Source organism: Leopardus geoffroyi, chromosome X (genome assembly GCF_018350155.1).
Source record: "Leopardus geoffroyi isolate Oge1 chromosome X, O.geoffroyi_Oge1_pat1.0, whole genome shotgun sequence".
NCBI classification, from domain to species: domain Eukaryota; kingdom Metazoa; phylum Chordata; class Mammalia; order Carnivora; family Felidae; genus Leopardus; species Leopardus geoffroyi.
The window spans coordinates 89254361-89266773 of record NC_059343.1 but is presented as its reverse complement, the minus strand read 5'-3'; the positions used below and the strand labels follow the sequence as shown (position 1 = coordinate 89266773).

At 47.2% G+C, this 12413-nt stretch overlaps 1 protein-coding gene across 4 annotated transcripts in view; it reads left to right on the top strand.

Moving 5' to 3' along the window:
- Positions 1-12413, top strand: part of COL4A6 (collagen type IV alpha 6 chain) — a 295848-nt gene that overhangs the window by 273336 nt on the left and 10099 nt on the right. For all 4 annotated transcript variants that reach the window (XM_045472451.1, XM_045472448.1, XM_045472450.1 and 1 more), the window contains 10 exons: positions 1068-1238; positions 1961-2104; positions 2787-2912; positions 3347-3528; positions 5632-5695; positions 6287-6361; positions 6865-6972; positions 7066-7173; positions 7758-7829; positions 8148-8273. In XM_045472451.1, the coding sequence (XP_045328407.1) occupies positions 1068-1238; positions 1961-2104; positions 2787-2912; positions 3347-3528; positions 5632-5695; positions 6287-6361; positions 6865-6972; positions 7066-7173; positions 7758-7829; positions 8148-8273 (1176 nt within the window). The remainder of the gene's footprint in view (positions 1-1067; positions 1239-1960; positions 2105-2786; positions 2913-3346; positions 3529-5631; positions 5696-6286; positions 6362-6864; positions 6973-7065; positions 7174-7757; positions 7830-8147; positions 8274-12413) is intronic.

Genomic DNA, 12413 nt, shown 5'->3' with positions numbered 1-12413 from the left:
TGACGTTGAGTTTTTGCAGAGCCACTAAAATCCTTTTTAATCCCTTTTATCCTTATGTGTTTCTGGGGTCTTCCCATAGGCCGTCCAGGTGAGAAAACAGCACACAAGCCCACAGACTGATGCCCCCGCGGCTTTCCTGCTCAGGGAATTATCTGACTATACACTCTAACCTTGGCAAGGCCAGGGGTCCCCAAGCCCATGCTGTGGGGCTGGCCCCCATTGAATTTCCTTCCCTTGTTGTGGAATCCCCTTCACAGCCCCCCATTAGAATCCTGGGGCTTGCAGCTACTTGATGCTTTTCAATTCATAGAAAGCCAAGTCAGCCATTCAATTAGGTCCTTGGGGGCCCAAATACCTCTGTCGTCACTGATTTAATCCTTTGGTTTTTTAATTTCCTTGCTTTGTACCTGAACATTCCACTCTGGCAGCAGCTCAGGAGGTTAATCCCATTGACCAACTTAAAGCCTGGTGAAAGAAGTCTCAGACAACCTAGGAGACCAAATGGGCCTTGGGGATTTCTACAGTACTTGGCACTAGGGGGCCTTTCAACCTTAATGCCAAGGAACTGGCTGACTTAACTGCTTGCATGAGGGATTAAAAGGGCAGCCCTGTATCCATGGCTCCCTGGGAGGCTGAAACAATGGCTCAGCTTTAACCTCTACTTCACTGATTGGCTCAGGAAACAGCCATTGTAGCGCGATTCAGACTGGAAGTACCAGGAAACTGGAGTCCAGATGCCACCTTGGCTTCCCAGAGCTCCATTCAGAGGCTAAAATGTGTCACCACATTCATAAAGGGGGAAGAAGTTCTAATCAGAAGGGGGTTTGCTGGCCCTGCCATGCTGAGAGTAACAGCCACTGGCGTGGTGCTCTGGGTGGTAAGAGCTAATGCTTCAGCCAGCAGAGAATTCTGCCAGTTAGCAGCCTGCAGAGGCCATGGTTACAGGACCATTTCCAAAACCCAGCCAGCCAACCAGCCAGCCAGAAGCCATGGGAATGGGCAGTGGCCCAGATCTGGACACAGCCTTGCTTGACGGCTGTCCCGTGTTCTCTCCTGTGCTGATTCAGGACATCCTGGAAAGAAAGGTTTAAGAGGCGAGACAGGTCCCCCTGCATCAGCTGGAAAGAGAGGCCTGCCTGGGTTGAAAGGCCTTCCAGGATCTCCAGGGCTGATTGGCTTCTTGGGGAACTCAGGCTTGCCAGGGAGCACTGGGTTGCCAGGCCTGCCGGGTCCAAAGGGTAAGTGAAGTGCTCAGAAAGGCACTAGTGGGTGCCTCAAACGGTCATCCATGCTGCCCAGCTTGCCCCCCTTCTCTGCCTCGGAAGGGGGAATGGGGCTGAGGGGGGGTAGGGAGGGAGGTGGGTGGGACTTTTTGTGGTAAGATGGCTGGACAAAGCTAGCACTAAGGGAAAACTCCAGCCACGGTGAATCACCCTCACTGCTGGCCAGGCGGAATGCTGGGCTGAATAGCATTGTCAGTAAAGCACAGGACGGTAACTGTCACACTGTGTTTATTCATTTGCATGATCCCCGTACCATGGAGCCCGATTGCTCTGTTTCTGTGATTGTCCTGCTAGACACCAGAGGTTGGATGGGAGGCATCTCCATTGTCTACAGGGGTAGATGACTGGTCCAAGGTCACACAACTGGTCCTAGGCTTTTTTTTTTTTTTCTCTGTGCCACTCGTGAGCTCTAACTTGGCAAACCATAAGAGAGGTGCCCACCTCTTCTCTCCCTTCTGTTGCTTAGTGTCATGCCCCTGTTCAGGGAAGTTGTATAATGTGTAAGGACTGACAGCTTGGGCTTTGGAGTTAGAGAAACCTGGGTTTGAATCCCTTCTCTAAAACTTCCTAGCTGTGTGATTTGGGGTAAGTACTTCCATTTGGGGTAAGCCTCTCTGTGCTTCCATTTCTCTGTATGTAAAAGAGGGATCATAATCAAAGTTCTTTTTTCTCAACAGGTGAGAAGGGATCTGCTGGGCTGGTAGGTTTTCCAGGGATACCAGGTCTCCCTGGTATTCCTGGTGCAAGTGGATTAAAGGGCATTTCTGGGTCAGCCGGAAAGGTGGGACCATCTGGACGGGCTGGTAGTGCTGGTAAAAAAGGTAAGCTGGAGCACTGAATTCTGAACTTGCTGGCCATGCTTCCCAATGTACATTTTGTGTGTCAACTTTGTTCCTGGTGTGGCTTATAACAGTCTTGTGTTAGATAATAAGATTTGGGGCTTCTGAATGAGGTCTTTTTATTTTTTTTTAGAGTTTTTTTTATTGTGTATGAGAGAGAGAATGCAAGTGCATGAGCAGTGGAGGGGCAGAGAGAGAGGGAAAGAGAGAATCCCAAGCAGGCTCCGCAAGGTCAGCACAGAGCTGGGCATGAAGCTTGAACTCAGGAACCGTGAGATCATGACCTGAGCTGAAACCAAGAGTCAGACACTTAACTGACCGAGCCACCCAGGCGCCCCCCTAAATGAAGTCCTTTTAAACCGAGAGATCTAATCACTTCTGAGTTATCACTGCATATTAGAGGCCCCATCATACATTCCCAGATACTCAGTGGAGGAGGCTTTTGAGTGGGGCCAAAGTTGCTGATGGACCTTGGGCTTGTCAAAGGAAAGGGCATGCACACTGATGCAAAGTTGGGGAAACAGGGCCAAGAAAGGGCCCAGAAAGGAAGCCTGGGGTGGGAGGGGGGACAGAGAGGGGAAGAGCTGAGATGAATGGTCAGCTCATGCCTGACTCCGTGTGTAAGCTTCCTTTCACGAGGGTCTCGAAATCTCCACCCCTGCAGGAGACAGAGGTGACCCAGGGCCAGCTGGAATCCCCAGTCCACAACCTCCAATCCTGAACCTGCAGCTGAAAGGAGACAAAGGCTCTAGAGGCTCAGCTGGATCTGACGGATTTCCTGGGCCCAGAGGTGCTGGGGCAGGCAATGGGGCAAGAGAAATGCTCAAATTTAACCTCCCTCCTAAGAAAGGGCAAGACCCCCTAGACTGGCAGTATGGGTGGCAACCGGGGTTCCAAGGAGTCTGCCTTCTCTGGGCCTGAAGGGTGCTGGACTTTGAGGCTACCAGTTTTCACTGCCACTGCAGGAAACTGAGGTTTTGAGCCAGAGGCTGTCGTACCCCTGGAGGAGCCTGGCGGATGATGGGGCGTGGGCACTAGCAGTGCTAGAGCTGGGGTGGCCCTGACTGGTGCCCCCTAAGGCTGAAGGCACCTCCCCCACCCACACCATCACCCCAAAGCTAACCATTCCCAAGGTTAGCTGTGATCCAGGGTACCTGCGCCTTGGGGGAGCAGGTTTTTTCTTGCCCAGAGTCCTTTTTGTAAGCTTGTTTGTGTCTTTCCCAGGTGACAAAGGAGAGGCTGGCCCCCCAGGGCCACCAGGCTTGCCTGGAGTTCCTGGCCTCCCCAGTATCATCAAGGGACTTAATGGGAAACCAGGCCCCCCTGGATCCATTGGATTATGGGGCTTACCCGGCCTTAAAGGGTCCCCTGGAATTACAGGTTTCCCAGGAATACCAGGAGCAAGTGTAAGTGTGCCCAGATCTTTGTCTCTCCACCAGGGAAGGGCCTCCATAGCAAGGGACATGCCCCTATTGCCCATCTTTCTGGCCCCAGCCCACTTCTCAGACCCCTCCCCCAGCTCATCCTGGACAGAGTCCTCTCATTGAGCCTGACAGGTCTTCCCACCCTCTCCTGAATGTCCCTGCCTCTGGGCCTTTGTTCATGTTGTCTCTCCTGTGTGCCAGAGCCTGCTACTCTGTAGCTAACTGCCCAATGCCTACCCATGCTCTGGGCCCCAGCCCAGGCACCCATTCCTCCAGGAGTCCCTGAGCTTCCTCCCTGCTGGCATGCTGCATTTCTCACTGCTTATATGAATCCCAATCAGTTCTGCATGGGTCTAATTTCCTCAATGAGGTCATTAGGACTTGAGAACAAGAACTGCCTTACCTGCTCTTTTGTTTGCACCCCTCTGCCAGTATCACTCATTGAGCCTGGCACATCATAAGGATTTGGTACAGGCCTCTGGATATTTTTTGATTTCAGGAAGGTCATTGCTGCTTCCATGCAAGGCAACGATTGGCAAATAATCAAACCAGCTTGTCTGGGTTCTTAAAAGGCAGGATGGTAGAGTAGGGGTAGCAATGAGATGCATTTGGGTTTGAGTCTCAGCTCCATGGCTCATTAGCTCTATGATTCTTTGCATATGTCTTAACTTGCCTGAGCCTCACTTTTCTCATATGCACAAAATGGGAACAATATTCAAACCTCCTTCAGACAGCAGTGAGGATTAAAGGAGATGATATGTGTAAAGCAATTAGCAGAGTATCTGGCAAATAGTGGGCTCTAAATAAGTAGTAGCAATACTTGTAGCAGTATTGAAGGGGCTGAATGAACTAGGTCACAGAACACCTGTGCTCCTTACAAGCAAAGTCCTTGTCCTTTATTTATCTTTTTAAGTTTATTTATTTATTTTGAGAGATAGAGCATGCACGAGCTGGGGAGGGCAGAGAAGAAGAGAGAGAATCCCAAGCAGGCTCCACACTGTCAGTGCAGAGCCTGATGTGGGGCTTGAACTCACAAACCATGTGATCATGACCTGAGCTGAAATCAAGAGTCAGATGCTTAACCGACTGAGCCTCCAAGGTGCCCCAAAGTCCCTGTCCTTTAAAAGTGTCAGTCCATCTGATGGAGAGAACACACACACACACACACACACACACACACACACACACATACACACACACACACACCCCTGAAGCAACTGCAAAAGAAATCATTCTCAGCTGGATGGTCCTTGCTACTCATGCACTAAGAGGAATGGAGTCAAAGTGGGAGGGGTCCCAACATGAGCAAAGGCTCAGAATTAGCAGATATCCCAATGTGCAGAAAAAGTAAGGCAAATGTAGGAGGTATCCTAGGTAGTGGGTCAGTGAGCACAGTGACCTGGTCCAGAGCTTAGACTCCCACCCAAGGCACTAGGTAGTGTATGTCTTTAGTAGGGACATCGCAACAAATCAAAACTATACCAGATAGCAGAGGAATAACTATACTGATAGCAGCTGACATGCCCACTTCCCAGACTTCGATAGTGTGTTGGACATTAGTCATAAAGTCAGTTTATCCTGTGAAAATGGTAACATTAGCCCAAATTCAGATTCCAGTATACACACATACAGCCTGCTAACTGGTTCCTTGCAGGAAGCCACAGCTTACAGAATCTGTGGCTGAGGGCTGTAGCTCTGCATGGTGAAGCAATACTTCCTCTTGTGCATAATGGCTCCAGAGTGCACCTGCAGTACCCGGCCTGACTGTCACGTCCTGTGTTTTGTAAGAGACTTGCCAGAACAGCCACACCTGATTTCCCAAGATTCCAACTTGGATAGGCATTGGGAAGTGATGAATGACGAGACCAGGATTCATCTGCAGAAAGAATCCCTCCCCTAACACATCTGAGTATGCATTTCTACCCTTTGCTCATCACCTTCCCTTCTGGAGGATGCCCCCCACCCTGCAACCCACTTCACCCCTGCCACAGCATACGGGCAGCAGTTCAGGGAGGGGGGGGCGGGTGAGAGCATGGGAGGCCCTGAGCAGTGGGCAGAAATAATGATTTACATATTGCTTCAAAGGGTTCACAGGGTCTCAATGGAGCTCCCGGACTCCCAGGAGCATCTGGTCTCCTAGGTTCAAAAGGTGAGAAGCGTTTTCTCTTTTAATGTGTTTTTCCAGAGCAAGGTGGATTTCTAGCAGGTGCAGGGCTCTTCTGGAAGGAAGCTCTGTGTTTAAAGGAAAGTGAATTGATTTACATTTCCCCTTTGGCCAAACCCCATTTGCAGTCTCTGCTCCTCATAGACATGTGACAAACAGTGGTTTGACCCACGTGCCTTCCAGACTCAGCAACAGAGGAGAACCTCGGCTCTAGACAGTCTTTTCCCCTGTTGAACCCAGCCCACTGGGCAGGAAAAGTTCCCATCCTTGCTGCCATCATTGTTCCATTCTGGTGATGTTCTGATGCCCCTCCTTCTATCATCTTCCCTGCCCATACTGAAACTAGCAATGTCTTCCCAGTGGAGATATGCTTCCTGTAGCAGCATTTCTTGCCAGTAGGCTGAGAGCATCCCAGCCTTTTTTTGGTGATTGGTTACCTTCTACCCACTGCATACCTTTGTCAAAGATCTCCTCTGTCTACATGGAATCTGAAAAGGTTTTGCCATCAAAAGATCTCTGCTACAAAACGAGCTATAGCTTCTCCTGACCAATTCAACAATATCTTTATATCCCCAGGAGATCAAGGCCAGACCCTTGGAATTTCCGGTAGCCTGGGACTCAAGGGACAACCTGGGGAATCTGGGTTTAAAGGTAAGTCCACTGTACTTTTGACCTCATGTGTTTCACAGACTCTTTAACACTGAGGATCAGGAGGAACTTGGGAGGTCACCCCCAAGTTCTGCAAGTTCTGCAAGTCCAATGCAGAAAAATTCCTACCTGACTGGCAGCCCACAGCTTCCCCAAGCAAACTAGCCTGCTCCTCCTTCAAGACTCATGGAGATAAGTCTAATAAGACCTTTGAGATGATGGCGTCCACCTCCTTAGTTTATTGTTATCTAAACAGTTTCTTGAACATTTCTACCCATTGCTCCTACTTCTGGGGGCACTCGAGAACAAGTTTACTATCCTTAGCAGGCAGCACCTTTCAAATGGGAAGTTACAGCTGCCACCATCATTTTCAGTGTCGTTTCACTGGACCTAGCTCTCTTGGCAGGTCAAATGGCTTCACCTTCCTGCTCACTCCCTCCCTCCCTTGGAGAAATACATTGCCCAAAATGTGGCCTAATCACTCAGCATCTTTCTTGATTTTGTAGGTGTGAAAGGAAAAGATGGACTAGCTGGTGACGTGGGTTTCCCAGGAAGCAAAGGTGAAGATGGCAAAGTTGGTATTTCTGGAGATGTTGGCCTTCCTGGCTCCCCAGGTATTGTGCAACAGGACGACTTTACTCTGATAAAGTAAGGGTTAGCTTTAAGCCATGACCCTTTCTGACCCGCTACCTTGCTTTCATTTTCAGGACTCCCTGGGATTGCAGGCATGAGAGGAAATCCAGGGCTACCAGGTTCTGCAGGCCATCCAGGGGCCACTGGGCCCCTGGGAGCCCCCGGCCTAATAGGAACCAAAGGTATGTATTTTAGAGGAGGAAGTGGGGAGAGGGTTTCTGCTCCCCCCCACCAAAAAAAAAAGAAAAAAGAACAGCAACTACTTTATATTGCGAGACACTATCTGGGGCAAGCCACATCCAGGGGAGTCATTGATGGGGCCGTGTGATAGATAATGGGAAGGGGGAAGGAGGAGGAGGAGGAATGGAGGGCAAGCAAGAATGGGAAGAGGAGAACATGGAATCCATGGAGAGAAGAGTTAGCGAGGAAAGTTGTTGTCCTGGTATATATAGCCTTTCCCTGACTTCAAGATTGGGCAGTGAGTCTCTGGGAGCTGGCAACTCAAGACCTTGGCATTGCCACTTGGCATTCTTGAAGATATGTAATTATCTACCACCCTGCTCTTAAAGCTGTATTGGTTTCTACTGAGAGTCAGGAAAAGCAAAGGTGGAGAGTGGAGGTTAGGGGTGGTTCGGTCTCCCTGAGGGCCTTAAGTTATGCCTCTAGGAAGACCGCAATCTTTGCAGTGCCCTTGGGGGCAAGACCTTTTGCGGACCCTTCCTGATTCAGAGTTGCTGGAGCCATTTCTGATCTTCTCTCCCCTCAGGTTTCCCTGGACTTCCTGGTTTACATGGACTGAATGGGCTTCCAGGAACCAAGGGAACCCATGGAACTCCAGGTTAGGAAGATCCTCAAGGGCAAGCAGGAGAGTGCCAGTTCTTCCAGAAGGCTGGCAAGGACTGGCCATGAGTTCTCAACTGTGGTGTATCCTATATCCTTAAACTCATGGATCTCCTTGCCAGCCCCCAATTTGAGGTGCCTTGATTTGTGGAGAAAGGAAGAAAGAGTCTGTCCTTCTATCCAGAATGAGCTCTCCTTCCTCTTTTGTCAGTATTCAGCTTCTCGTGTATGTCAGGCAGGCCTCCAGCAAGTGAGCGAGGCATGAAGGCCTCACCTGCACTGAGTTCTGTCCTCCTCTTTCTGCTTCTCCTCCTAGGACCTAGTATAACCGGTGTGCCTGGGCCAGCTGGCCTGCCTGGTCCCAAAGGGGAAAAAGGTTCTCCAGGAATTGGCATCGGAGCCCCAGGGAAGCCAGGAGTGAAAGGACAGAGAGGTGGTCGAGGTAAGTGGGCCCAAGTCAGGCCTTATAGAAGTTGAGTAAGGCCTGGCTAGGCAGCCAAGGCTGGGGCTCATCAGGACCATGTGGCTTACAGGGTTGAGAGTTAAGAGTTCACTGGGGATTGTGCATGTCTTCACACTTCTGGAGATCTCAGAACCCAGTGGAACTGACTTCTGAGAAAGAGAAGGGAGGCCATGCTACAATGCTAGGGCTTTCCTGGAAGGAGTGTCAAGGAATAGTCTAGTGAGTTCCCTCCTGCTCTCCCTTATTAACCTCAGGGTCTGTCTTGCCCACTTGGCCAAAGCCTGAGATTAATGGCCCCGAGGGACAGGGCTTGTCCACTTAGCAAGAGATTTGCCAGAAGTTCCTCAATGTCCAGCGTGGATCGCCCTCCCGAGGCCCTGAGAAGACAGTGCGGCTGCTGGAAGGAGCCCAAGACTAAGAGGATAAATGCCTCCCTGGGACAGGCACACACAAGCACTCAGTTAGGATTCATAGGTTACTAGCAAACAGGTTTTGCCCTGATCTTGGCCCCTGACTCATCATATCCTCTGAAGTCTCTTTCTGAGCCTCCCTCTACCCACCTCACAAATAGAATTAATTCTGATTCTTTAACTCTCCTCAGAAATGTTCTGAAGACCCATATACATTGCACTCAATGTAAAACAGGAAATGAATTCAATGTAGCATCACAGCTAGGAGTATGGGCTCTGAAATCAGACCATTGGATTCAAATTCCAGCTCTACGTCTCACTAGCTGTATGACCTTGAACAAGGAAGTTACTTGTCCCTCAATCCCCAGTGAACTCTTAATGTTCCTTTTCTGTAAAATGGGCATAATAAGAGAATCTACTGCACAGGTTTTGTGGAGAATCAATGAGGAGTGAGGTAATACGTATAAAAGCACTTAGTGCAGCACCTGGCACATTGTAAGTACTCAAGAAATGTTGCCCAGTATATCATTGCGTGGTACCTGAGGAAATCATGTTTGCAAAATGCTCTGCTCCTCTCTTATAGTTCTAGGGCTTGAGGTCCTACCACATTTTATTTGTTTATGTGCATGGTTGTATAATGTGTGTGTGTTTTCCAGGATCTAATTCCTACATTAATTCATTTTCTGCTGGATTTTATATTGGTGCATCTGCTCTGTCTGCATTTACTCTTTCCTTTGGTCTGGACAAACCTGTTCTTTTCTGAAAGCCAGCAGCTTCTCCAGAGGGAAAGCTCAAACACGGCCTGAGCCTGTAGGGAGATCGTGTGGCTTCTTTCACAGGAGGTAGCAAAGAGGGGACTCAGATAGAAGCAAAACCCAGATGTTTTCAAATCTTGACTATGAATGCCTGGCCATTAAATTATCCATTTCTTTTCGCTGAGGTAATAAAAATCACAATTACAAATTCAGTAAACAGCACATGTCAAGATGGATACGTTTTAGGAACATAATGTTGATTAAAAAAAAAAAGCAAGTTGCAGAGAAATACGTTGGGTATGATCCCACTGTTAAAAGTTTAAAAATAAATGCAAACAACCAATATATTGTTTAGGGACACAGATATACATGGGCAAAGCGTGGGGGTGCTGAACACAAAATTCAGGAGTGGTTGCCCCCGAGAGTCAAGGAAGAGGGTAGGATCTGTAAAGGGCATGCACAGAAATTCAAAGGTAATGTTATCTTCTTTTTCTTAAATTGGGTCATTGGAAAAGAGGTGTTCATTGTATCTGGGTTATTTTTTACTTATGATTTATAAATATCCTTCTGCTCTTCTCAGTATCTAATTAAAACAATGTTTTAAAAGTATACAGCAAATATCATCCCCCAGAGGAACCTATCTCTGACATGATCATAGAAATCAGTGTAAAATGAAGATTTACCCCTAAGCAAACTTCCAAAAGCAATCCTTCTCCCTGTAATACCTTTATCTAAATAATTCTGAATTATGCCATTCATTTTCATATTTGCACTAAATATTTAGAAGCTGCATTTGTGTATTTAGGGTTTTCTGTCTTTTTATGAATTTTTAAATGTTTATTTTTGAGAGAGAGTATTAGAGGAGAAGGGGCAGAGAGAGAGGGAGACACAAAATCAGAAGCAGGCTCCAGGCCCCGGGCTGTCAGAGCAGAGCCCGATGCGGGGTTCCATCTCACAAACCATGAGATCGTGACCTGAGCTGAAGTTGGACACTTAACCAACTGAGCCACCCAAGTGCCCCTAGGGATTATTTTAAGTCTCTGACACTGAAATGAGTTGGAAAAACATGCCATTGTGCATTTTCATGTGCTCATTTAAAGTGTCTCATTCTTAAAGAAATATGCGAGCTTTTTTTTTCTTTTCTTTTCTTTCTTTCTTTCTTTTTTTTTACTACTTGAGATCAGAAGTACCTCTGTTTCGGGTTTAATGATATATTGGTGTAATTCTAAAATCAAGAAACAGGTAAAAAGAGAAGGCAGCTCCAAAAACTGCTATGGGAGCTTCTAACAATCTGTGTGCTGCCCACACTACTATATGATGTCTTATTTATTGGTTTTCGCTTAATTTCAGCATAGATATGTATTATATATAAAGGTATATTTTCAGGAAAAAAAACAATATGTCTTTCTTTTCAGATTTTTACCCTTGTGAAAAAGAAAAATACTTCGAAGGTTCATCGAGACATAACTGACCATACTAAAAGTAGCACCATGTGAAGCTAGTTTTTCTTTTTGCTTTCATTTTGTTTCTTTTCCAGATCTATAATAATTGGAGACTTTTCTTGAAATTTCTTTTTTTATTCTTTATATTTCCTCAACTTTCAGTTAACAAATGAGCTGTTAAAAAAACACCTGAACTAACCAATCTGCCATCTTTCTTTACACGTTTTTATGGATTTGCCATCTCTTTACTTAAATATGAGAAACGCAACATTAATATTTTTGGATTTCCTTTTCTGAAAAATATAACTCCACACTAATCTTTTTGGATTTTATTGTTACAAACAAACAAACAAAAATCATCTCAACCCCCCGAATACTTTATCAACCAGTGTGAATCTATTTCTCTTCATTTGAATTTCTTCTAGAAAATACCAAAATAGGGGCGCCTGGGTGGCGCAGTCGGTTAAGCGTCCGACTTCAGCCAGGTCACGATCTCGCGGTCCGTGAGTTCGAGCCCCGCGTCGGGCTCTGGGCTGATGGCTCAGAGCCTGGAGCCTGTTTCCGATTCTGTGTCTCCCTCTCTCTCTGCCCCTCCCCCGTTCATGCTCTGTCTCTCTCTGTCCCAAAAATAAACGTTGAAAAAAAAAATTAAAAAAAAAAAGAAAATACCAAAATAATAAATACATCTCTTTCATACTAGAAGTATAATATGGACTTCTACATTTGTATCTATGGCTTCGATGTGTTTTCCCATATAGTTTCCATGTATGTAGTTGACGTGTGAATGTTAAATCTTCCCTAAGCAGTTGAAATTTTTTGGTTTTGAACATTATAGTAGACATCGCTCCGCAAACATAAAACACGCAGTATTAAAACGTGAGCAAACAAGTATTCTTGTATCTACTCTAATAAATGGCTTTTTTCTTTGACCAAAAAGGGGGAAGGGATTTAGTGTACACAAATTTGTTCTATTGGCAATTAAGCAAGCACTCAGCTGGTATCATGAATTACCTATAAAAGCATTTTTGAGTTTGCCTAGAAGACCCAGAAATTAGCCCTAGAAGACACTGGGAGTCACAGCGTCCTTGCAACCTCCATTTCTGACCCAGCAGGTGTCTGTTCGGACTCGCTGGAGCCGGTGTCTCACCTCAGTTTGTAACCTTCTCTGGGCACCATCAGACGTAACTGGCTAATTTAATGAAAATGTGTGACTTCAGTTCCAGGTGCTGCAGTCATACTTTCTTTTCTTCCCGGTTTGAGGGAAATCTGTCTAAAATATTTTCATTTCCAGCGACGCTGGGAGCTAGAACTTTCCAAAGGTCCATCCCCATGAACTACGGCGCCTGCTGCCGGCGGGGGACGGGGCACAGGGAACCCGGAGTCGCTGAGACCCTGTGTGTCAGCGTGTGTGAGACCCGTGTTCCTCTACCGGCTGCAAAGGGAGACTGAAGGGAGAGCGCCCTCTGCTGGCGTTCTCCGGTCTGGCCCCCCTATCTAGCCGCTTCCACTTTT